Source organism: Cucurbita pepo, chromosome 15, assembly GCF_057944985.1.
Source record: "Cucurbita pepo subsp. pepo isolate OVF chromosome 15, ASM5794498v1, whole genome shotgun sequence".
NCBI lineage: Eukaryota > Viridiplantae > Streptophyta > Magnoliopsida > Cucurbitales > Cucurbitaceae > Cucurbita > Cucurbita pepo.
The window spans coordinates 10,896,128-10,921,516 of NC_141812.1; the positions used below are offsets into that span (position 1 = coordinate 10,896,128).

A 25,389-nucleotide genomic window follows, 5' to 3' on the forward strand; every position below is an offset into this window, starting at 1 on the left:
GAAATTTCTGTTCTCGATAAATGCATCTAAAGAACATCTCAAAAACGACAAACACTGGTTTTTGCAGTGACATTCAAGCTCTCTATTTGAACTTTGCTGCTGTAATGATACAATGACTTATTGCCGAGCCACAGAGAGAGATGGGTATGTATTTCTTCTAAAGGTCAATTGTTGAAGATAAGATTTTGTTTTCACTGGTCTTAGAAGGAAAACATACAGTAAAAACCCATACTTGAAGATGAATTTGACGGTGAACAGGAACTGAAGAGCATAAAATTGTTCAAACCCAGATCTTTTTACAGAAAATAGAGGGAGATTTTGCCTAAACTTAGTTCTTTTACCATTGCACTTTATCCCAAATCGCGAAGGTAATTGGTTTTTAGGTTCATCTAGTATGGAGGATAAAACTCTAGACTCGTGTACAACCCTTGTTACTCGTGCCAAAGAAGGCGCCAAGTGAGCGACAAAAGCGAAAATCCTATCGGCTCAGGTTCGCTCCTCTTTCACGACTGTCCTCACGTGTATTTCCCTTCGTTATCCGAAGTAGTAGAGCTCAAGGCTTTTCGCTTTTTTCAAATTCGCTCCCTATGACGGAACTGCCAGTTCCATTTCACCAATTTTGTCTAGCCCTTCATGGGTTCTCCATTTCTCTACCTCTGTGCCTCTGAACTCTATCATCAACCTCGGTTCATGGCTGTTCCTGAAGCTTGTTCATGGCCTAACCATCTTGTATTGCGCCGCCGCTTGCGCCTCTCTGGCCCTTGGCAACTATGCGCCGACAAGTTTCTATCGCTATCTCCGTAAGTTTCCAACATGAAAAACATATCGCATTCTTCGTTGTCTGTACGTGTTTTTTTGAGGGTTTTTCTTGCTTTTTCAAACACGACATCGGTCAGCATTTTGGCTTTTGGTCTGTATAAGTTCGAGTTTTCTCGTGTGGTGTTAATGGGTTATCTGTATTGTGTTCAATAGCTGTTTTAATCTTTATTGTACGTCATTCCAGAAGAGAGGTCTTAATTGGTTCACTGTTCTTCAAGGGTGTTTCATGAAGCAAGCTGGTTTTCATGGATAGTTTCTAGTTTAAGGCCTGCGATAATGAATTCCTAGCCATTATACTTTACATGTATTCAGATCATTCTCTTGCATGATTGTAAGAATTGTAGACTGTTTCTTGCCCGTCTTTGAGTGAGTTTGAAATGGCTTTTAAGAGTACATTTCAAGTCTAAACAATAAATTATGAAGCGTGTGGAAAGTACTTTTGAGCTATTAAAAAACTTAGGTGATTCCTCTGTAAAACCTACAATGTGAAAGCAGGTATATTTGTCGGCACATGCCTCTTGAAAAGATGAGATTTCGTCTCTGCACAGGGCAGAATCATTATGTTGGAGGGTCGCCTATAATGTCGACTCAAAAAGGTAATCAGTTGTTCATTTTTAATTTGATGATCAATTTTTGCTTGGATATGATCAATTTTTTCCTTTGATCACGTTGTTTCTTGACTGACACTTAATATCTTAATGACCGAAAAAGGTTTCATATCAGATTTAGTTTAGTTCTATCTTGTTCTTGTCTTGTTTGTTACTCTGATTGCAATGTAACATACGTTACAGTTGAGGACTATTTCTTAAAATGATGTCTTGGTGCTTATCGGTTATTGTAATGGCCCAAACACACCGCTAGCAGATATTGTTCTCTTTAGGCTTTCCCTTTCGGGCTTCCTCTCAAGGTTTTTAAAATGGGTATACTAGGGAGAGGTTTCCACACCCTTATAAAGAATGTTTTGTTCTCCTCCCTAACCGATGTGAGATCTCACAATCTACCCCCTTCGGAGCCCGGCGTCCTCACTGGCATTCGTTCCCTTCTCCAATCAATGTGGGACCCCCAATCCACCCCCCTTCGAGTCCAGTATCCTTGTTGACACACCGCCTCGTGTCCTCCCCTTCGAGGCTCAGCCTCCTCGCTGGCACATTGCCCAGTGTCTGGCTTTTATACCATTTGTAATAGCCCAAGTCCACTGCTAAAGCCCGAAAGGAAAAGCCTAAAGAGGGCAATATCTACTAGCGGTGGGCTTGGGCTTGGGCTGTTAGTCTTTGTCTTTTTTGAAGCTTGAAAGTTTTCCTCATATGTAGAGCTCCAACAGCAGAAAAATGAACATATAGTTGAATATGCATCTAAAGTTTCAAATTAACTTGCAAGTCTTTTTGTCAATTGGGATATAATTAGGTTGCTGTTAACAGTCATTTAGCTAATATTGCAAATTTGAAATTAACCACTTCAGGACCGTGGACCGTGCCCCATGCAATGAGGCGGACGTACTCTTCCTATATCTTCTCATAAATATGATCTTCTTGCTCTCCTTTCATGTCACTACTTATTGCTTAGAATTGCTGATGAACCCTCAATTGCTTCTGAAGGAGTATGCAAAGTAGTTTGGACTATTGAAGCTGATTTGGAAGCCGATCAACTTCTTTACTTAACTGGGGACCCTATCGCATTAGGCTCGTGGGAACCAAATATGGCGATACAAATGTCTCATGTGGATCATTCTAACTTATGGAAGGCTGAAGTCAAGGTGATGACCGAAGCCGCGGTGTGTTGTATGTTACACTATTATTTTGTTTCATTTCAAAGTCCCCTCTTTACGTTCTTGGCAGATAGCTCGTGGCATAAATTTCAAGTACAATTATTTTATCAAGGAAGAATCATTGCCTTCATCTGTCATCTGGAGAACTGGACCTGAGTTCTCTCTATGCCTACCTCAAACTGCCGAACATAATAAACAAATCGTGGTGAGGGACTCATGGATGAGGTTTGCTATCACACGCCCTTCAGTTTTCACATGGGATTCATGGATAGAGGAACTGCCATCGAAATCTTTTCCACCAGAAGGTAATATCTCATTTTGATTTCCATCGTCAAGCAAATTCCTCTCTTAAAATGCTTCTGAACACTTAAATGCTTCCAGTGATTTGACAGATGAATGTGTATTTGAAGAAGAATGTATTGAGAGTGATTCTATTGAGCCCAACATAAATTTAAATGGTACCGTGATATATGATAAATTATACTCTGATCATGAGGAACTGATGGATTCTACAAGTCAGAGCTTGGAATCTCATAGACATCAACCTATTGAGGAACCGTGGTTAATTCAGCTACCCCTCTTTTTTGATGCATCTAAGAATGTGTTGGAATTGGGACCGGATCTGCTGAAAAATGATGTTATTGTAAAAGAAGAGACGACACTACTAGAAACTCGAGATCACCTATTGGAAGATGCAGCGAATCTGCTGCCTGCAGCTGGGGTTGATACAACGTTGGACCCTATTTCTACCGTCATACTGATTAATTCATCAATATGCACCATGCAGCGGATTGCTGTGTTGGAGGAAGGAAAATTGGTAGAGCTGCTACTGGAACCGGTTAAAAGCAATGTCCAGTGTGATAGTGTGTATTTAGGGGTTGTCTCAAAGCTTGTTCCTCACATGGGTGGTGCATTTGTAAATATTGGAAACACTAGACCTTCTCTAATGGACATTAAGCAAAACAGAGAACCTTTCATCTTCCCTCCTTTTCGTCAAAGGATAAATAAACGAGTGGTCAATGGCTCCATACAAGGACAACTAACATCACAAGATGAAAGTATATTGATTAATACAAAAACCGATGGTGTTGATGACCACGAGGACAATGAAGTTGAGGATGGCTTTGATGTTTCAGAGGTTCTTAGAGAAAATGTGAATGGGAGCGTTGTAGATGATGACGGTGATCTAGATGCCGACTTTGAAGACTGCGTAGATGATAAGGTACATCAAGACGGCAATGCTAGCAACAGTTATTCAGCTACTGCAAATTATTCCCACGGTTCTCAATCGTCTCTTCTCCAAGATGAAAAGGATTCTAAGCAGACAGTAACCGCTGAAAATAAATGGTTCCAAGTTCGGAAAGGCACCAAAATAATAGTGCAGGTTGTCAAAGAGGGGCTAGGGACTAAAGGTCCGACACTGACTGCTTACCCACAGCTAAGAAGCCGATTTTGGGTATGTTCCTCAAGATTTGTGCTTCAAGCATGAACTACTATTTATTTTAGTATATACTTTTTTCTTAACATCATCATATCAAACATTTTTCTAGGTGTGCTCTGAACCAAGTTCCTTGGCTTGCAGATATTGTTAACTCGTTGTGGTAGAATTGGCATCTCCAAGAAAATTTCTGGTGTCGAGCGTACGCGCTTAAGAGTTATAGCTAAAACCTTGCAGCCTCAAGGTTTTGGTTTGACTGTAAGAACAGTTGCTGCTGGTCATTCTTTAGAAGAATTACGAAAAGATTTGGAGGGTCTGATTTCAACATGGAAAACTATAACAGAACATGCAAAATTAGCTGCTCTAGCTGCAGATGAAGGCGTTGAGGGAGCAGTTCCTGTAATTCTCCATAGGGCTATGGGACAAACACTTTCAGTTGTTCAAGATTATTTTAATGAGAAGGTGGTTCTATGATTTATTATAATTCATTCTTGTCTATGTTGTGCCATTACTTAAACTGCAGGATTATAGCTGAACAACCAACCGACATTCCTGTCCTGTTTTTTTTTTTTTTTCAATTAATTTTCAGGTTAAAAGGATGGTAGTCGACTCTCCAAGGACGTATCACGAGGTACATTTTGATTTCAGCACTAGGTGATGTTGTATTTAAAAAATGGAGTTCGTTGCGTGAACGTGCACTAAGAGAGTACTGCAGAACTTGTCAGAAGTCTGCTTCTTTCAAACTAGAAATATTTCTTCCCTTTCTCAACGTCTCCAATTTTTTTTTTTTTTTTTTCAAATAATTGATCTTAGCCTTCTGAATATAGTATTAAATGAGATAAGATAAATCCATGTCTAATTATCCCATGACGATGAACACGCGTAATAAAGTGATTGTACTTCATGATCAGCTATTGTTAATTATAAATTATGCAGATGGATTGCATCTGAATGTTTATTTATCAACATGTGTAATTTTTTTGTGCTGTCATCGTGTTCCTAAATGTGCAAACCGTTGTACATTGTTTTTCCAGGTCACTAATTACCTTCAGGAAATTGCTCCGGATCTATGTGATCGAGTCGAGTTATTTAAGGAAAGAATACCTCTTTTTGATAAATTCAATATTGAAGAGGAAATCAATAGTATGCTCAGTAAAAGGTGAGTTTTGTTAGCCTTGCTTATGTAACCAGTTAATATATGCAATCGATCACTACTCATGCAGCCTGTGTTAATCTCTCTTGCTTATCCTAATCTCCATATGTTTATATTTAATAGAAAAGAAACAGAATCTTTAATGCAAGGTTAAAAAATTCAAGATGAGCCTTACAGTTCCATATGATCAAATAGATACCTTCTATGGTCTGGCTTCAAGCCATCAAATTATGAACTTAATGACTTAAAACTCTCGTATCTTTGGAACCTGGTTTGCTTGTGTTATGGGGGGCGAAGTATCCTTAGAGATGGGCTCCCACGACCTTGATTATCCAAATAAAAAGAAGATAATGAACGAAGTATCAGGAGAAAGAGAAGACCTCCATTTTAAATAATAACCTGTCTATTTTAATCTCCATTCATCTGCCCATGTTGATTAATGGTCCTTGAAACTGGAAGATGATATATCTTCCCTGTAGGACACCAACTGTTGAGAATGTGAGTCGTAGTGTAACAGTCCAAGTCCTCCGCTAGCAGATATTATCCTCTTTGGGCTTTTCCTTTCAGGCTTACCCTTAAGGTTTTTAAAACGCGTCAGTGAGGACGCTGGATCCCGAAGGTGGGTGGATTGTGAGATCTCATATCGATTGGAGAGAGAGGAACGAGTGCCAGCGAGAACGTTGGGTAGATTGGGAGATCCCACATCGATTGAACGAGTGCCAGCGAGGATGCTGGACCCCGAATGGGGTGGATTGTGAAATCCCACGTTAGTTGGGGAGGAGAATGAAATATTTTTTTATAAGGGTGTGGAAACCTCCCTTAGCAAACACGTTTTAAAATCTTTGAGGGTAACCTCGAAAGAGAAAGCCCAAAGAGGACAATATCTGTTAGTGGTGGGCTTTGACTGTTACACGTAGTCTGATCATTTATTGATTCTCAATAGCATCATTACCCTGTATATAAAATGAATTCAACCTATTACCATGTATATAAAATGAATTCAACCCAATGCAATATCTTTGCTAGTGTTCATTTTATATTACCCAATTCTACTTGTTCACAGGGTTCCACTTGCTAATGGAGGTTCTCTAATAATTGAACAAACTGAGGCTCTAGTTTCCATTGATGTGAATGGAGGGCATGGGGTGTTCGGTCAAGAGACGTCGCAGGAGAAAGCTATTCTAGAGGTCAACCTTGCTGCTGCAAGACAGGTACGTCGGATCGTGATATTTTACATCATGTCTGTATTCCACATGGCTGTAGTTTTCGGCCGAGTTCCACATGCCCACCATATAAAGTGCACTCTATTGGAATATCTTTTTTCTTCCAATTTCCTAAATTTTGCATTTTGCTAAGATATTTAAGTGTAATGTATGATAGCCTCTCTGGGTTTTTTGGTTGATATATATTTTGTTTGTAGTTATTATTAAATATCTGATTGGCAACAAATACTTTCAGATAGCAAGGGAATTACGATTGAGAGATATTGGTGGAATAATTGTTGTAGATTTCATTGACATGGCAGACGAATGTAAGTTCATTTTCCCTGTGTAACTTTGCATATTAAAGTGATCGGATATGTACTTCAACTTGCGGAACATAGAATTATTTGCATATAAAAGCAAATCTAGAATCTGTAGGTTGATTATATAAAGGCATGAAATCTGCTATGAATTATGAAATGAACTGAAACACTTGTCTACGATCTAGCCCGATACAATCAACTGGTCCTATATGTGAGATCTCACATAAGTTGGGGAGGAGAACGAAACATTCTTTATAAGAGTGTGGAAATCTCTTCCTAGCAGACGCGTTTTAAAAACCGTGAGGGAAATCCCAAAGAGTATCTACTAGCAGTGGGCTTGAGCTGTTAAAAATGGTATCAGAGCCAAACACTAGGCGATGTGCTAGCGAGGAGGCTGAGCTCCGAAGGGGGTGGACACGAGGCGGTGTGCCAGCAAGGATGTTGGGCCTCGAAGGGGGGTGGATTAGGGGTCCCATATCGATTTGAGAAGGGAATGAGTGTCAGCAAGGACGTTGGGCTCCAAAGGAAGGTGGATTGTGAGATCCCACATCGGTTGGGGAGGAGAACGAAACCACTTTATAAGGGTGTGGAAACCTCTCCCTAGCAGACGCGTTTTAAAAACCTTGAGAGAAAACAAAAAAAAAACAATATCTACTAGCGGTGGGCTTGAGCTGTTAAAGCTCTTTCACTGGAACTAGGTGCTCAAAAAGTGAGAGAAGCTTGTTTAATCAAGGAAATTGTGTAGTGTTACTGAAAATATCTTCATTTTTGTTACTGTCATTGGAGGCATGGAGAATAGTCAAGCTTATGTCTATCTTTCTAATTAATGACATGGGATTCTTTTGTTTCAGCAAATAAGAGGTTAGTCTATGAAGAAATAAAGAAGGCGGTTGAGAGAGACAGGTCGATGGTGAAGGTTTCTGAGTTATCAAGGCATGGACTCATGGAAATTACAAGGAAGAGGGTATCTATCCTAAATTCTCCTTTATTCCCCATTATCTTTCCCTGATAATAGTGTAAGTAATCACTGAAGAACCAAGTTCTTTATTCAGACCTTAAAGTTGTAGTGTTTGGTGGACAGGTTCGGCCAAGTGTAACGTTTATGATCAGTGAACCGTGTGCTTGCTGTCATGCAACTGGAAGAGTCGAAGCTTTGGAAACCTCGTTTTCGAAAATCGAGCAGGAAATCTGTCGACAGCTTGTAAGTAATATATTTTACATCGAGTGATCTTCATACAATATTAACAGGCGATCGCCTCCGATTTCAATTTCCCATCTGCCAAATCTCTGGAAAGTCGACTTCGTTTGCGCCATTTTGCATCACTGTCTCTTTCCATTGTGGGCAGGCAACAATGAAGCAGAAACCAGATCCCGAAAATCCAAAATCGTGGCCGAAGTTCATTTTAAGGGTCGACCATCACATGTGTGACTACTTAACTTCGGGCAAAAGGACACGACTCGCAATCTTGAGTAGTTCCTTGAAAGTTTGGATTATTTTGAAGGTACATATGTTTCAAAAAATACATTTTGACCGAACAAGATTCTCTCTTAAAAATCTATATCTTCAAAACAGACTCTGAATATAACGGCTCAAACCCACCGCTAGCGCCTATCTCTTTGTTACACTCAAGGTAGAAAGTATTCTCAAATTTGAAGTTGAAATCTTTCAGGTTGCAAGAGGATTCACAAGAGGTGCATTTGAGGTGAAATCTTTCACAGATGATAAGTTGAGCAGAAGTGAAAATCAAGCGCCTATCTCTTTGTTACAGCCATTAGAGGGTAGAAGCAACAACTCTAGCAAAAAAGTCACCCTCTTTCCAGTTAAAAAGTGGAAAGGGACTGGAAGATAAAAGGACGACGGGATTTTTGCAGCTCGAAATTTCTAAGCCAAGCTCACTGGATCACAGGTCTTTTTACTTGTCATTATCGCTCAAAAAACGTACGTTACATAAATTACTCATCCTTGGTTATGAGCTGAGATGCCTTCAAAAGTGTGGCAATGGCATATACAGATGGTTGTAGTGCTAATCTAGCAGTTTTGTTCTTCTAGAGGTGAACTTTTATGCTCTTTCTTGGCTGCTCTACAACTGATGTAGCTTCTGGATTCAATTTTGAACGCTATCTATTACTGATAATTGTGATGATTGGTATAAATTCTGAAGTAAAAAGTTCATGGTTCAAAATTTGCTCTCATCCATCACCATGCATCTCTTTTTTTGCTTCTTTTTTCAGCTTTCAATCTTCACTGCTTCTTATAGTCGACATCGATGGCCGACCGTTCTTCGACTATGGGGGAAGGGGGAAGATTCTTTGACAGACAGAAAAGTTTTCCATTCAGACCCTACAGGGGACCTTTTCTTAAAGAAGAGTTTCCTCTTGGGACATCAATATAATGACAATTGAAAGATGGGGGCCAGTAGGAGCTTTTCTGAGTAAAAAGATAATCACCTGAAACAGAAGTGAAATAATGTATGGCATTTGGTGAATGGGACTTTGGACATCCATCTTCACTTGGAAATAAGATCCAAGTTCCTGTGATTCAATGCTCTAATTCCGAGACCACCATGCAGTCCTGAGCTTTTGGAGGCTAAATCCCATATCCAAACTCGTAGGTACGCTCAATGTGAGATCCAACATCGATTGGAAAGGGGAACGAACATTTTTTACAAAGGTGTAGAAAATTCTTTCTAACGTAAAATCTCATATCCAAACTCGTAGGGACGCTCAATGTGAGATCCCACATCAATTGGAAAGGGGAACGAACATTTTTTACAAAGGTGTAGAAACTTCTTTCTAACATATGCGTTTTAAAACTTTAAAGGAAGTCACTTCAATTTCGAGACCACCATGTAGTTCTAAGCTTTTGGAGGCTTAAGACCGTTAAAGATAAAATGTGAAATCCAGCATCAGTTATAAAGGGGAACGAAACATTCTTTATAAGGATGTGAAAACTTCTCCCCGACATATGCGTTTTAAAATTAAAACTTTGAAGGAAACTCCAAAAGGAAAAGTTTAAAGAGAACAATAATGAACGTATACTATAACAGAATACTAGAAAGAACCGAGACCACCTCTAGATTCATCAAAGATTGCTTTCTCAATGAGGGGCATCAAAACCCATATTTTCGTTTTCCTGCTTAAGCCATTGTAACTATGTTTAATCGAGAAAGATGAGAACTAAAGTATTAAAATATAAATGAGTCAACAAAAACAATTCACATTTTCTGGATTACATGAATACAACTTTTTTCTTGCTATCAAATAACTTTACAGGTAAGGTAGCTGAATAATCTTACCTCTTTCAAAAGCCCCTATAGGATCTCCAAATTAAAGAAGAAAGAATGTAAAACGATTCTCGAACACTTCGACGACTACAAATTCTCTCAGTTCGAAAAGCTTATCAAATGAAGAATTGAGAGAGAGATATTCCATAGAGCACCAGCTGCAAGAAATAGAACAACTGCACATGCCTACATGAACTAACTTAAAATGGTAAATATCTGTTATAGGTGGTCTGCACCTTTCATGTAACTCACTTCAAGCAAACAGTAGAATCAGTCTTTTCCTTCTCTCTAAAACATTCTCCAGTCAATACCAACTCTTCCCCCCTCATATTCTTTTTTACTGATCCACAATTGCTGGGAGCTCTCCCAAAAATCCCAATATTAATTTTTTTAAAGAACTTCTGATATGTTGTTGTTACCTAGTAGTTACTTGGCCAATTGATCTGTGAGTGTTGAGGTTGTTGATAAATGCTACCTCCTCCTGGTCCTACCGTATCAACTCCTCCAGCCACAGCCGGTGACTGTTGCAGGAGAGGGTGAACTGATGCTGCAGTTACTGCTTGTGCTGGGTGATAGATGCTGGCGAATGTGCCATGACCTGTCTGTGTTGGGGTAAAGGTCACATGTTGACCTTGTGGTGGAAGGTTGTAGAATGAATTTGTGGGCAAGCTCGATAAGTCTCTTCCGGGTGCGCCAATCCATACTGCTGAACCTTCGCTCTACATAGGAAGAGGACAGAGATTCAATTATTCGTCTGTCATAAAACTTCAAGATATTACACAGAATGCTAGTAAGGCCACTTCATATTTCTTACACTATATTCTTGAAACAGTTTCTTTGATACTTTTTTCAATTATAAAATAATTAGAAAAGATGTTCTTTGTTCACTTTGAATCTGTTAGTACTTGAGAAAATAGTTACTCATCATGTATCAGCAGTTGTTTAATAATTTTTTTAACAAAAGACATGCAAACAGGGACATATTGCTTCTCCTTTCGTTTCCCTAAAAGTTTCATTTTTTATGCATTAAATTGTTACTAAAAGAATACAAGATGCTAATTTGAAGAGAATGAAAATCAAAGGGCAACACCAACCTGTGGTCCAGTGATGTATACATTATTTTCCTTGAACTGCGATGCACCAAGGTCCTCATTAGCGGTGGTATTTCCAGCTGGTGCAGCAGTGCTTGGGCTATAACCAGGTGCTGAAGAGCCATAGGGACCATAACCACTAGGCACGCCAATGTGAGATGAGTTACCAGGATTGGCTCCCATCTTGTATTGTGGAATTGAATATTTAACTGCAGCAGATGCCGGTGGTGGAGCTGGATAGATACTGCCTCCTTGAGGTTGCTGAGGAAATGCATTATTGCCAACAAATTGATGGATAGGAGGAGGTGGAACATAGAACGGGGAGAAATAATGACCATATGGTAGGTAGTTGGGAGGATAATGAGAAATATGGAGCCCTGTTGGAGGTCGAAAGACGGGGACAGGCTGCTGAGTCACAGCTATAGAGCTTTGCATGAGCCCAGCTGCTTGAGTTAACATTGCTGTTGGACCAGCCGTAGTCAGAACCACACCCTACAAGCAAATAAACAATAGCATAAAAACAAGTAAAGGTATTTGCACTGCTCCCAGTGCGGTTCTTGTTTAGTATGAAAGCAAAACACGTACGAGATTATCACTACAGCAATCTAGTATAAGAGAACCGAAGATGAACTAAGCACCAACGTCTACAGGATAGACATAGGGGGGTTCTTATCCCCTATAGAGTTCCCTAAAGAGGAGATGATTGATTAAGACAGCAAGCAGCTTATGAAACTAGGCATATAGAAGAGAGGCGTAAAAATTTAGAGTTCTCCAGGTGTAATTAAAATAGTAAGAAAAAAGACGAGCAAACAAAAAAGAAGAACAACGTCCTAGAAAGTTGATAATTTAACGGCAACTGGATCTTCAAGAAGTCAATAGTCGCCCCATAGTAACAATTAACCCCTCATAACATTTATCTTAATGAAGACCTAAAAGAATAATAATAAAAAAAATCCTGAGTAGATACCTCTTGAGGAGATTGAGAGCTTGAAGGAGACAACAGTGCAACATTGCCATTGTACTTAGCAGCAACTCCAGGAGAAAGAAAGGGGGAAAGTCGACCGTCATTCTCACCTGATCGGTAAAACTGGTTATAGTAACTTGAAGGGTCAAAATGTTGTTGAACCTACAAGAACAGTAGCAAATATGACATCTCCAATAAACCTTTTAGGACAGTGAAACTAATTGAAATGAACAGACACCAAAAAGACGAAATAGCCACTCCAAATCAATACTAAAAATGTTACAAGTTAACCATACAAAACTTAAAAGATTGGCATATAATAAGCATTATGTTGAGTGCTCACAACGAAGTTGGGAAGACGAGAAGCATCACGGCCCTGAGAATCAGAGTTTTCAACTGCTGCAATCTGACTCCCAACTACAGGGGAGATGAAACCAAAACTGTAACCTGAAGAAGTTTGAGCAACGGAGTTTGTATGGCCTCCAGACGGTAATACTGTCTCCTGCTTTAAATCATTGTACTCGTGAATTGTGCTTGATGGAAGTTCTCCTCCAGTGGGTGATAAATTCTCGGGCACATGCGAGGGAGATTGTGGACGATCAGGAGAATCTACTTCTTCAGTACTTCTTTGTGCATTAGGATAACTGAAATGAAATCATGTAAATTTTGTAAAGAAAAGGCAGTCGCACCAATTTCTAATCATTTGAGTGCATCAAAAATTATTCTACTACGAGACATTATATTCTTCGTTAATTATTCAACACACATCCAACCTCCCCAAACAAAATTGATTCAATATGAGAAGTGAAATATCCAACCAATGCCATAGTTAAAAACAAATTAAGATCTGTAATTGCCAACCTTGAAGTTACTTCCTCTACATTTTCATCAGCATCCACTGAAGCTTCAGAAACGGGTGTATGTCTCTGGTCACTCTCCAGACCGTTTGGAACAACGGCAGAAACTCCGAAACCAATGCCAAAACTTCCAAAGCTTAGCTTCGATCTTTCAGAATCAGGAACCTGGATGTGGTTTGGAAGAATAACAAGCTGACTTTTTGATACATGCAACTCTTCCAATTTCTTCTGCAATTTTGAAGTAGCATCTTCTGAATCAAGGATCCTCGAAGCAGGCTCTAAATGTTCAGTGTCATTAAAGGCAACACCTGAAACCTCAGATGCAGCAGCAGCCGCACTGACAGTTCTCAATTGCTGGATAACTGAACTTGCGGTCTTTGGTTTCCATTCCTTATTAGAACTAGCTGTTATGGATGTAAACCATGTACAAGAAGTCACAATTATGTACATGTTAACTTTTTGGTAAAGATCAAAAAATAAAATCAAGTGGACAAAACAAGCCTAGAATTTCAACCAAGTGGTCATGATTTTGAGATATTAAAGATTATATGAATTTCCTAACTACTATATTGTAATACAGGACAATGATTTTGAGTTTTCATCGTTATTGAACATTGAGATCAAAGAATATTTTGCTATGAATGAGAGAACACATTATCTGTACCCCCTTCTTCATCCAGCATTGGGAAGGCTGAAGTCCTGAGGAAGAACGAATTAATAGTTTAGGATCCTCAATGGTGTGTTTTGTGTAATTACTACAGAGGTGTGAATTTCCAAGGAACATCTGGGGTAATATCTTCCAAACGTTTTGGTGTTACTCTATCTCCAAACAAAAATTACCAGGAAGAACGAATTGATAGTTCTTTCTTTCCTTGACGATGATTGCCTTCACTTTCAGGGACTAGCTAGGTCTTGAAAGGATGTTGGAGCGTAGCTCATTTCAATGCTTCTTTTGAGTGTTTCCAATGGAATTTATTTACTACTCCTTGAAGATTATTGTTTATTCTTAACAGTTGTAACCACATTTTTAACTTCAAGCATTGTCACATGAAGTAGTTAAATCATGCATATAGAGGAACCGATACATAACTAATTTCATACCTTTATGAGGACCAATTACTTGTTGTGGACGTTTATTATGATTAGAAGGTAAACTAACGGAGGAGTTGCCCTGCATTGACACAGAAGGAGGCAAAATCTCATTGAGTTGACTCTCCTCAATTTTTGGAGATTTAATTGGTTGATTTTCCTGGGCCAGAGAGTGGCCAATCTCCAAAGTCTCTGTTTCAGCCAACGCAAACAAACGGATTAGTTTAACCGTAAGTTAAAAGATACCAAAAGTCATAGAATAAGAAAACCAATAGTCCTGTGCTGACCAGGAATTAATTTATTTTTCACGATATTAGCTGTGCTTGGCTCATTAGGTTGCAATGAGCTTCCCCCATCACATTTAATGGTATCCACAGAACCTCGTAGCTGTGCCTCACTGGATGGATCCAAAGACGAGGAGCTCAGTGCTGATGATGAAGATGCCACTGTGATTGGTACTAAGCTGTTATCAGAGTTCACTATGGGCTGCTCACTTGAGGGCCTGGTACTAAATGCATGGTTTGGGTTCTTGTTCGCATTTATAGGAGGCAATGCACTCCCCTTCCCACTTATGTCTGCCAAAGATGAAGTTACTTCAGCAACACGTGTGGCGCCATTTACAACAGATGGAGTGCTGCAAAAGACACCCTTATCATCTACTTGTTCAAAATATTTGTCCTCGAGGTTGCACAAAAATTGCAATTTAGGAGAATCAACTTAAAACAATTAAGAAACAAACTGAAACCATAATCACCTAGTTGCTGGTGTTTTTTCTTTATTTTTTGTCTCTTGAGAAGTCGGCCTGGATAAAGAACCACCCTTCTCGATTGCTTGATTTACTCCATTCTCTTTTCCAGGTCCAGAGTTCCGGCCACCACCAATATCTGATCACAAGTAGAAATTTACGAATAATATAATTAACATAACCAGAATGAACTAATCAATCAGTGAAGAAGAAAATTCAAAAAACATAGGGAGAATTCATAAGAACAAAGTACTGATGCCTTATGAAGAAAGAGCTTCTGCAATTAAACAGGTGTTTGTGGTATCTCAAGTACATCATAACACAAGTAAACAAAAAAAAATTGCTGTGGTGTTTATGATATATAATATAAAATGCAGCAGAAGCAAATATCCAACAGCTTACCATGAGAAATATAACGAGAAGAATTTATACGACCACCTCTACCACCCCTTCCCTGCATGCCTGTTTTCCACCGCAACTCTACAGACTCTCGATTGTTTGCATTCTACAATAACAGTTTTTTGGGTGGGAGGTAGAGAAATAGTTGTTATAGGTTAGAGAACTCATCAAACCAAAAAATAGAATGCATAAGACAGAACCTCAAACAATATGGACTCAGAGATGAATGAACATATTAACAAACAAAACAAGACAGTGATTTGATCAAAGAATGATGAAATGATACTGCCTCTTTATCAATAGTCCTCCACCGAGAAGACGACAATAATAAAAGAGCCCAAGGGATTCAAATAACTCCAACGCTCCCAGAAACGAGATGATATCTACTAAATAAAACGTGGGTACGAGGGGGCATCAACTTGCTGTAAAGGGTGTTACCTCTTTTCTCCTCTCTCGTTTGCTCTTCACTTCATGAAAAGTATCTGAAGAACGACATCAAGACTGTTAGTATCATTTAAAAAATACAAAGAAAAGAAAAAGAAGGGATGAGGGGAAGGAAGGGAGAAAATATTAAAACCTCTTTAAGCCACTAAAATCCATTTAAATAATTATTGGGGGAAGAATTAACATAAAAAAAACAAGTTCAAATCAATAGTTTAGAGTACGAGCGACATAATAAATAAAATTCAAGAAACTTCTGGCCAGAGAACAAGCAGCTTCTCTAAAACTTATTGTATAGTAATTTATGTCAAGCCAAAAAATCAGCAATTCAGAAACAAAGATACCAAAGTGAAAGCCAATCAGTAGATGCAAGACATGCATACGGACTAACAAAAGAAACATCAGTAATCAACAAGAAAATCATCAAAAGAAAATCGTGTCGTTGAAATGAAATGAAGATAAATAAGAAAATCATCAAATACCAGGCATGCAGATATAGAGAAACATCAGTAATCAACAACAGCCGGGAAGAAAAACGTTAACTATTCTTAGGATCAAAATTTTTGTGACATGCTCTAATTGAGAATATGAACTGGAAAAAAGGTTCTCAATAAGAATCAGCCTTCTAAATCTTTGAGAATCCTCCATCTGGTTCTAGAATCTCTAATTTTGGCTATGTTAAATCATAATTTGCAGTTTGTTAATATTCTTCCTCGCATTGAAAAAAGTACCTTACAAATCATGAACATCACTATAAATGATCAATATTCCGGCGAAAAAAACACTAGAAATCATGAACCTTGTTCCTAGTATCAACTATTAGAAAAAAAACTCAGATTTCCGATAAATCAACCAATAAATTGAAGAGTAGAGAAAAAAAAGACGACCCAAAATGAAAACAACCAGTAGGGACCCATTACGACTGCGAGAAATGGAATAAAAGAAGATCCCCAACCCATTGTCATAAACAACCCAAAGCTCCTAGAAATGATTGTAAACTAATAAACGTACAAATCCCGCACAAGAAGAAGTTAAAATGGCTCTAAAGTAAGCTCCACTTTCAAGACAACAAAAGGGATCAGAACCAAGAGAAGATACGTTAATCCAAATGAAGTTAAGCCATTAAATTAAGAAGAAAAAAACACAACAGTAAATCAATGTAAGCTCGAAATCCCACTAGAGCACGAAACGGGAGCTGAAATCCAAGAACCCCACAAACAAGAAGTGGATAAACTCCATAAAACCCACAAAACAGAGAAGGCTACACCAGAGGTTGGATCACAACGATTGAAAGAGCAAACCAATAAAAACCCGAAAGAGAAAAACACTAAAAGAAGCAAAAAAAAAGAAAGAAAGAAAAAAGTACCCTGAAGAAGAAGCTTCTGAGCAGTCTCATTGGGATCCATGGAACATTCTTTAAGCATTGAATAAATCTCGTCATCACTGTGATTGCCCGTGATCTCCTTAATATTATCGATCGTCTTCCTCACACTGCTGGGGATTGAAGCCCTAGACCCACCACCACTCATCCTTCACGACCAAGAAACCCCAAATACAGGAAGAAGAAGAAGAAAGAACACAAAATAAATCTTGAAAGAGAGTGAGAGAAAGAGAGGGCGTAGAAGTGAAGAACAACAATGGAGGGAAACCAGCAAACAGAGATGGGAAAACCAGCTGAGAGAAAGGGGAGAGGGGTTTGTAAGAAAAAAAGAAAATTGATCTATTTGGTGTGAGGAAGACGAGGAAGGAGAGAGTAGTAAAGGACTTTTTGGGTTTTTCACTTTTCTTTTTTTTTTTTTTTTTTTTTAATTTTATTATTACTAATATGAAAAATAAAACTATAATTATAAATTATGTAAATTTCAATTTAATTACTTTTTAAAAAATATTTTATTACCTTATTTGTGAATTGGCGTAAAGATATTATAACATTTTATTATATAATCTTTTATTATTTAAGAAAAAATAAACGTTTTAATTTTTTTTTAAATATAATAAACAGCTAATTAATAGTTATTATTATTGTAAGTGAAAAATTAAATTATCATTTTATCCACTTAATTATACTCGAATTAATCTTACTTTTTTATATTTACTATTGTACTACAAATTACTGTCGTAAAAAAATTATTACATCAAATTATGAAAATTAAAAGAAGTGGTTTTAATAATTTTATTTTGATTTTTAAAATTTAGTTAATAATTCAAATGGCTGTTTTAATAAAAAACCATGGTTTAAAAACAGAGTAAATAATAAATATGCACAATTTTCAAAATCTAAAAACCGTCTAATAAATATTTGTCCAATGGGATTTTTTTTAATAAAATTATTTATGAAAATGTTTAAATGTTTATTTTAATTTTATTTGTGAGCTTTTCGTATATTTATCTAAATTAATCATTTTAATCGTCATTGATATAAAATAGCGTTTATAAATTTAAGTTAAAATTGGATGATCAAAGTCCCACATCGACTAATTTAGAGAATGATCACAGGTTTATAATTAATGAATACGGTCTGTATTGGTGTGAGGTATTTTTGGAGAAACTCAAAGTAAAATCATGAGAGCTTATGTTCGAAGTGGACGAGAGGTTTAATTTTTTTTTTTATTACTTTTTCTTGAGAAAAAACGTGATCGTTTAGTATACAAACAAAAAGAAAAAGTTAATTTTTTCGAAAAAAGAAAAATTGTCAAATCACAATAATTAAATAATTTTTGAGAAAAAAACCTAAGGAAGGGTATTATTTGTCACTATCAAATTATTACTATTTATTAATTGTAATTAAAAAAAAATTAAATAAATTCAATACAAATTTTAAACGAGAGTAAATATCCAACAACTTTCCACGGTTGACTCTCCTACGTGCCATTTTGAAGGCACGATTGAAAGCATTATCAATGCAATAGTCACGTGTTGATTATTTTCGGCATGTGGAGTACGCGTGATTTTGAACGGTAAGTGGCAGAACAATAATTATTATTAAAAAATAAATAAATAAATTCAATGTAAATTTTTAACGAGAGTAAATATCCAACAACTTCCCATGGTTGATCCTCGTGCCATTTTCAAGGCACGATTGAAAGCATTATCAATGCAATAGTCACCTGTTGATTGTTTCCGGCATGTGGAGTACGCGTGATTTTGAACGGTAAGTGGCAGTTTTATTTGTCAAATCACCATAATTTATATAGAAATAAAATAAAATAATTTTTGAAAAAAAAAAAAACTAACTAAGGAAGGGCATTATTTGTTCAAATATCTGTAAATACTCGTTTTATGTTATATTAAAAAAAATATATTAATAATTAACACGATGAATAATTATTATTATTTATTAATTATAATTAAAATAAATAAATAAATTCAATACAAATTTTAAATGAGAGTAAATATCCAACAACTTCCCACAATTGACCATCGCACGTACCATTTTGAAGGCACGATTAAAAGCATTATCAATACTATGGTCACGTGTTGATTATTTTCGGCATGTAGAGTACGCGTGATTTTGGACGGTAAGTGGCAGACTTATTTGTCAAATCACAATAATTTATATAGAAATAAAATAAAATAAAATAATGTTTGAAAAAAACTAACAAGGGTATTATTTGTTAAAATATTTTTAAATACTCGTTTTATGTTATATTAAAAAAAATATATTAATAATTAACACGATGAATAATTATTACTATTTATTAATTATAATTTAAAAATAAATAAATAAATTCAATATAAATTTTAAACGAGAGTAAATATCCAACAACTTTCCATGGTTGACCCTCGCACGTGCCATTTTGAAGGCACGATTGAAATCATTATCAATACAATAGTCACGTGTTGATTATTTTCGGCATGTGGAGTACGCGTGATTTTGGACGGTAAGCGGCCCATTTTTATATAAAAACCATGACACATATGCCAAAACTACCCTTAACTAAACGCTTTGACAAGCAATGCAGAGTGGGGCTTTTTCGTAATCTTATAATCTCCAAACGATGGCGCGTAGCAATCCACCTCCCGCTCGTAAACTTCATCTCTGTCAAAAGTTACAAGTCAGAAACCACCGACCTCCGGCGACCACCGTCAAAGCTTCAGCCGGCTGTTCATAGCTTCGTTTACGAAAGTCAGTGTGATCCATTTTCCGTTTCAGCTCCTTCACTCACGGTAATCGTTCAGGTATTTCATTCTCCGTACATTTTCACAGTTTCTCTAGAAACACAGCGCCGCCGTAGCTCTCGTTTACCTATGCTTCAAGGTTGATCTGATTGTATAGTTCCGTTTTTTCCTGGTAGTTCTTCAGTGCGATGAACTTGTGGATTGAGTATTTCTTTGGTTTGTTTCGAGTGCGGGGATCATTTTCTCAAAAAGCAGAGTTGATCTGTGATAATGAAATTCTAACATGCTCAATTTGTGATCGATAATAAACTTTGCGTTTGCTGTTATTGGATTGGGGGTTAATGCTCTGTACTAATTTTGTGCTATTTACTGTTTCTTATAATTTGAAAACGAGGTCCAAATGCTCGGTGTCCTCTGTTTTCTTCTATAAATCACGTAAGCTTTTCATCTGTTCTTCAGTGATACGAGAATGCCAATAAAAATTGTTCGTGTTCCATTTCATTTGGAAAATGGAGATACTAAGATTGGGCTACCGCACGAGGGATTTATTGCTTTTTCAGAATTTTTAAGCTGTGCTTTCGAACTTTTTCATTGTAGTGAAGCCTTTTGATCGTGGATTTGGAGTCTTTGTTTTGTCTATGCTGTTTTCTTGGTATAATTACACCGATAAATTGAGCATTCTGGAATGGTGCTGTGACATTGTAGCATTTTTATGCTAAGTTATTTCTTTACTCTACTATGACTTGAAAGTTGAATAATTCACTAACCATAATCTTGTAGGAATATGCATTCACGACGGGGGGATTCCATGGAAAGTATATGGAAATAAAAAATCTTAGAAAATCTACACATTGGAGATTACTTGTCAGTTTGGAGAGGCTATGACATTATAGGGATTGTAGTGTAACAGTCGAAGCCTACCGCTAGCAGATATTGTCCTTTGGGCTTTCTCTTTTAGACTTCCTTCTCAAGGTTTTTAAAATGTGTCGGTTAGGGGAAGGTTTCCTCACCACTATGAAGAATGCTTCATGCTCCTCCCTAACCTATGTGGGATCTCACATTTGGAACAATTTTTATTGGCATTCTCATAGCAATATTACTTTCAAGATCTTTTTTGGTAATGAAAAAATGGAAACAAAGAGGAGTTCCTACGGAAGTTGGTGGGGATCCAGGTTATGCTGTGAGCAATGCTCGAGTGACTGAACTTTCTCATGTTCGTTGGAAAGCGGAGACAACCATAGCAGCATTGTTTTAGCAATCACGTCAAAAACATTAAAAAAATATATTCCTTGGCTCAAAAAAGAGTTGATTTCCAAGGAATTTGTCATTGCTACTGATGGTAGGAAGTTCGAAAAACTTAACTTAGGTGAATGTGAATGGCAGGCTTATGGAGAAGTGTTTGATCGTGCTTGCAACTTTTCTTCTGGGCTTGTAAGGTTTAGCCATGATGTTGATACTCGTGTTGCTGTTTATACGGCAACTCGTGCTGAGTAGTTTACTGCCTTTCAGGTTATCTTATTTGTTGTGGTTCAATATTTTTTCTCTACAGCTCTACCCTTGGTTTTAACCTTCAGAGCTTTAATTCCTTGTTATATTTTTAGAACAATTCCGAATTACAGTTGATCTCTTTCAGGGATGCTTCAGACAGGACATTACTGTGGTTAACAATATATGCTTCTCTTGGTGAGGAATCCCTAATCCACTCTCTTAATGAGGTTCATCCAATAATCTTCTTTGTTGCGGTCTTCAGTTATTGTAGCTGTAGTATGGACTTCTGCGTTGTAATTACAATCTTACAACTTGAAAGTACCTGTGAGATCCCACATCGGTTGGAGAGGGGAACGAAGCATTCTGTGGAAACCTTTCCCCTAGTAGACGCGTTTTAAAAACCTTGAGGGAAAGGTTGAAAGGAAAAGTCCAAAGAGGACAATATCTGCTAGCGGTGGGCTTAGGATCGTTATAAATGGTATAAGAGCCAGACATCGGGCGATGTGCCAGCAAGGACGTTGGCCCCGAAGGGGGGTGGATTGTGAGATCCCACGTCGATTGGACAGAGGAACGAGTGTCAACAAGAACGAGTGTCAACAAGGACGCTGGGCCCCAAAAAGAGGTGGATTGTGAGATCCCACATCTATTGGAGAGAGGAACGAGTGTCAGCGAGGACGTTGGACCCCAAAGAGGGGTGAATTGCGAGGTCCCACATCGGTTGGAGAGGAGAACAAAACATTCTTTATAAGTGTGTGAAAACCTCTCCCTAACATATGCATTTTAAAATCCTTGCTGGGAAGCCCGAAAGGACCCAAAGAGGACAATATTTGTTAGTGGTGGGTTTAGGGTCGTTCTTTCATTCATTTAACGCACCATCTATAACTGATATGCCATATTGACAAGGACTAGCATACACGATCTGCTGGTTACTTCAAGAACCCTGAAAAGACTAACAAGGTCTACAAGGTAACTTCTTTACCATATTTCCATTAGATTTCGGATTTCTGCATAAGGTCTCAAACTTTCTGCTTACAACAGAATGGTGAGAAGTGCATGTGCTAGTTTTACTTGGGAGATATAGGAACATTTCATCATGATGGATGCCTTGAGATCATGGATAGGACGAACTTCAGGATGGAGAATATATATCCCTAGGGAAGGTGAGGTTTTAAACTTCAAATTTTGCTCCTAACATATTGGGTTTAAATTCTTCTTCTGTTCATATAGGCCGAGGCAGCCCTACTGTCGAGCAAGTACGTGGATAATGTTATTGTGGTATATGCATATCCCTTTCACAATTATTGTGTACCTCTTGTTGTCACTTTGCGTCCAGCCCTTGAGAAGTGGGCCAAAGAAGCTGGCATCAATTATGGGGACTTTTCTCAGCTATGTGAAAATGGTGAAACCATTGGTGAGTTTTCAAGGTTTCCAAATCCTACTCTTATCTATTGAAAGGCAGAAGAATAATAGAAACAGTCCAATGAAAACAGAAAAGATAAGATATTCTGTTCCATAGGTTATTGCATAATTCATTTGGCAAGGCACTTTGGTATGATAAATTTTATGTTTGGAACCACGAACCTCCACAGTGGTATGATATTTGTCCACTTTGATCATAAGCTCTCATGACTTTGTTTTTGGTTTCCTCAAAAGGCCTCATACCAATGGAGATGTATTCCTTATTTATAAATTCATGATCAACCCCTTAATTAGCTTACGTGGTCTCTTCTCCCAACAATCCTCCCCTTAAATAAAGTATACCATAGAGTCTCCCCCGAGGCCTATGGGGCCTTTGAATAGCCTCCACTTAATTGAGTCTCGACTCCTTTCTCTAGAGCCCTTGAACAAAGTACACCATTTGTTCGATACTTAGTCACTTTTGTCTACACCTTCAATGTTGTAAATTGTCATAAGTTTTGATTTGATTTGATTTGGTTATTTGGATCCGATTTGATTTGGTTATTTGGATTAGATTTGACTTGGTTATTTGAATTAGATTTATTCATACCAGATTTAGTCATATCGGAATTTGATATCGGGATTTGGGAATGTTTTGTGTGTCACATTATATTTCTTGAGTGACATATTGGTGAGAGTCTATATAGTGTGATAGTGAGGTATTCACTGGTAACGTTTGGTTTTATTAGTGATTGGTTGCTACCCGTGGATGTAGGGGAACTTCTTCTCTCCGAACCATGTAAATATCTTGGTGTCTCTTTGTATAATTCCGTTCATTGGTGTTGTGAGTACATTTGTTCCGCTTTCGGCGCACAACATTCGAGACTACCAACTTCTTTGTTCGACACTTGAGGATTCGATTAGCACGACTAAGTTAAGGGTATGACTCTAATACCATGTTAAGAATCACAAACCTCTACAATGATATAATATTGTCCACTTTGAGCATAAACTCTCATGGTTTTGCTTTTGGTTTCCCCAAAAAGCTTCGTAGGAGATGTATTCATTACTTATAAATCCACGATCATCCTCTTAATTAGCCAATGTGTGACTCCCTCCCAACAATCCTCAACAGACTATCGATCTTCCTTCGTTAGTAAGATTAGCTTGAATCTTTTGGTGGACTCTGATTATTCATCTTCATTCTTTTAACTTCAGAATGCAAATTTAAATGGCTATTACTTTGTGTATGCAGAATGAGATCCCACTTCTGAACAATGCATTCTTTTTAATAACTTTACAGATAGCAAAAGATGCAAAGTTACAAAAAGTTCCTGGCAAAGTTATGTTGGTACAAGATCCACGGACCCCAAAGTCAGGAGGAGCGGCTGCTTCTGCTTTAAAGCTAAGAAGGGAACAAGGCAAGGCAAAAATTCAAGAACGAACTTGAACAGCTATACAGGTAATTAAATACTGCCTAGTTTTTCACTTTGGTACACAGCACATGGATCTCCACATACTTAAGTAGGTCTACCAATAATACTCCTTGCATGAAAGACACTCATCTTTATGCTAAAAGTATATATTTCTTAGTTGAGCATAGAGCACGGGACGACTCGGATTGATAGCCATTTGATTTTGGTTTTTGATCCTTGAAAATTGTGCTCGATTGCTCGGTATCTCGTAAATCTTTACGATGTTTTTCATCTCTTTTAAGATAATATTTTAATTCTTAATTAAATTTAGACTAAAAATAAGAATAGGTTTGTAAAAACTATTTTTTGTTTTAGTTTTTAAATTTTTATATGAATTTTGAAAACATGTGAGAAAACAATTATAAACCAAATGGTTATGGCTTCTTTTATCTAAATAAACAAGGTTATAAGAGAGTGTTGGATGAAAGTCCCACGTCGACTAATTTAAGAAATGATCATGGTTTTATAATCAAGGAATACTCTTTCTATTGGTGTGAGGTCTTTTGGGAAGCCCAAAGTAAAGCTATGAGAGCATCAAAGTGAACAATATCATATCATTGTGGAGAGTCCTATTCATTGAACAGGGACTAGTAGCTTTTCATTTTCTTTATAACTTTACCTCGAGCTTTTTTTTTTCTTTGGTTCTCGTTTGCATCTTCACCATGGACAAGACTCGGTCAAATAAAAAATAAAAGCTTTTGGGATATATTCGATACCGAGTCTATGTTATGATATTAAACGATATGAAAATTATAGTAAATCAGAAGTAAGAACTTGTATGGAGTGTGAACTCAGTAATTCACGATCACTAAAATCTCTAAAATCGAATTAATAATAATAAGAAGGGTAAAATTAGAATAATAAAAAAATATATCTGATTTCAAATATTTTGCTATATTTGCTGCTAGAGTTTGAAAATATATTAAATAAAGTTGCTATTTGGTTTTTATTTTTTGTTTACTTTTTCAAGGAGTAAATATATATATATTATATTACCGATTCTTTACAAATGTAACGACCCAGATCTACCGCTAGTAAATATTGTATTCTTTGGGCTTTTACTTTCTGGCTTTCCTTCTGGGCTTTAAGACGTCTTAAAGCCTTGAGGGGAAGCTCAGAGGGACAATATCTGTTAGCCGTGGATCTGGGCCATTATAATTAATTTTAATTTATTTTAGAATTTTTATTTTCTTTTTTCATATACACAATACCATTTCTTTTTAGTTAAATCAATTTAAAGTGGTGAGTTTAAAATGTACCGTCAATTTTATTTTTTATTTTATAATTTGTATGTATTTTATTTCATAATCGGAAATAATTCTTTTTATAAATTATTTTG

At 37.1% G+C, this 25,389-nt stretch overlaps 3 protein-coding genes across 4 annotated transcripts; 2 read left to right on the top strand and 1 right to left on the bottom strand.

Moving 5' to 3' along the window:
• The first annotated feature begins 53 nt into the window (after window positions 1-53).
• On the top strand, window positions 54-8,891 carry RNEE/G (RNAse E/G-like protein). 2 transcript variants are annotated; one of them, XM_023698591.2, is made up of 14 exons: window positions 54-800; window positions 1,315-1,415; window positions 2,415-2,572; window positions 2,655-2,889; window positions 2,977-4,040; window positions 4,167-4,484; window positions 4,612-4,653; window positions 5,057-5,181; window positions 6,239-6,386; window positions 6,634-6,706; window positions 7,552-7,664; window positions 7,782-7,901; window positions 8,047-8,202; window positions 8,371-8,891. In XM_023698591.2, the coding sequence occupies exons 1-14, from the start codon at window positions 634-636 to the stop codon at window positions 8,548-8,550; spliced, it is 3,000 nt and encodes a 999-aa protein (XP_023554359.2). In that variant the 5' UTR covers window positions 54-633; the 3' UTR covers window positions 8,551-8,891. The 2 variants fall into 2 exon arrangements, with proteins under 2 accessions (XP_023554359.2, XP_023554360.2); XM_023698592.2 differs by lacking the exons at window positions 54-800; window positions 1,315-1,415; window positions 2,415-2,572 and having other exon boundaries at window positions 2,587-2,889; window positions 2,966-4,040.
• A 965-nt stretch (window positions 8,892-9,856) lies between these two features.
• Window positions 9,857-17,298, bottom strand: LOC111811647 (flocculation protein (DUF1296)). Its single transcript, XM_023698618.2, has 11 exons — window positions 16,937-17,298; window positions 15,568-15,611; window positions 15,133-15,235; window positions 14,740-14,869; window positions 14,273-14,619; window positions 13,998-14,177; window positions 12,901-13,300; window positions 12,383-12,683; window positions 12,043-12,201; window positions 11,079-11,567; window positions 9,857-10,703 (listed from the first exon to the last, which is right to left on the bottom strand). The coding sequence occupies exons 1-11, from the start codon at window positions 17,097-17,099 to the stop codon at window positions 10,404-10,406; spliced, it is 2,616 nt and encodes an 871-aa protein (XP_023554386.2). The 5' UTR covers window positions 17,100-17,298; the 3' UTR covers window positions 9,857-10,403.
• Window positions 17,299-19,508: 2,210 nt separating this feature from the next.
• LOC147789350 (uncharacterized) lies at window positions 19,509-25,354 on the top strand. The gene is made up of 5 exons (XM_087117939.1): window positions 19,509-22,143; window positions 22,216-22,337; window positions 22,405-22,430; window positions 22,511-22,588; window positions 23,879-25,354. The coding sequence occupies exons 2-5, from the start codon at window positions 22,271-22,273 to the stop codon at window positions 24,023-24,025; spliced, it is 318 nt and encodes a 105-aa protein (XP_086974065.1). The 5' UTR covers window positions 19,509-22,143; window positions 22,216-22,270; the 3' UTR covers window positions 24,026-25,354.
• Window positions 25,355-25,389: the final 35 nt, after the last annotated feature.

Coding starts and splice junctions, on each gene's coding strand:
- RNEE/G (XM_023698591.2), top strand. CDS start 634: ATGGGTTCTCCATTTCTCTACCTCTGTGCCTCTGAACTCTATCATCAA. Junction 801..1,314: donor AAGTTTCTATCGCTATCTCC/GTAAGTTTCCAA, acceptor ATGTGAAAGCAG/GTATATTTGTCGGCACATGC. Junction 7,902..8,046: donor AGGAAATCTGTCGACAGCTT/GTAAGTAATATA, acceptor CATTGTGGGCAG/GCAACAATGAAGCAGAAACC.
- LOC111811647 (XM_023698618.2), bottom strand. CDS start 17,099: ATGAGTGGTGGTGGGTCTAGGGCTTCAATCCCCAGCAGTGTGAGGAAG. Junction 14,178..14,272: donor GAAAAATAAATTAATTCCTG/GTCAGCACAGGA, acceptor TGGCTGAAACAG/AGACTTTGGAGATTGGCCAC. Junction 12,684..12,900: donor GTAGAGGAAGTAACTTCAAG/GTTGGCAATTAC, acceptor ATTTCATTTCAG/TTATCCTAATGCACAAAGAA.
- LOC147789350 (XM_087117939.1), top strand. CDS start 22,271: ATGATGGATGCCTTGAGATCATGGATAGGACGAACTTCAGGATGGAGA. Junction 22,338..22,404: donor AATATATATCCCTAGGGAAG/GTGAGGTTTTAA, acceptor CTGTTCATATAG/GCCGAGGCAGCCCTACTGTC. Junction 22,589..23,878: donor TGAAAATGGTGAAACCATTG/GTGAGTTTTCAA, acceptor ATAACTTTACAG/ATAGCAAAAGATGCAAAGTT.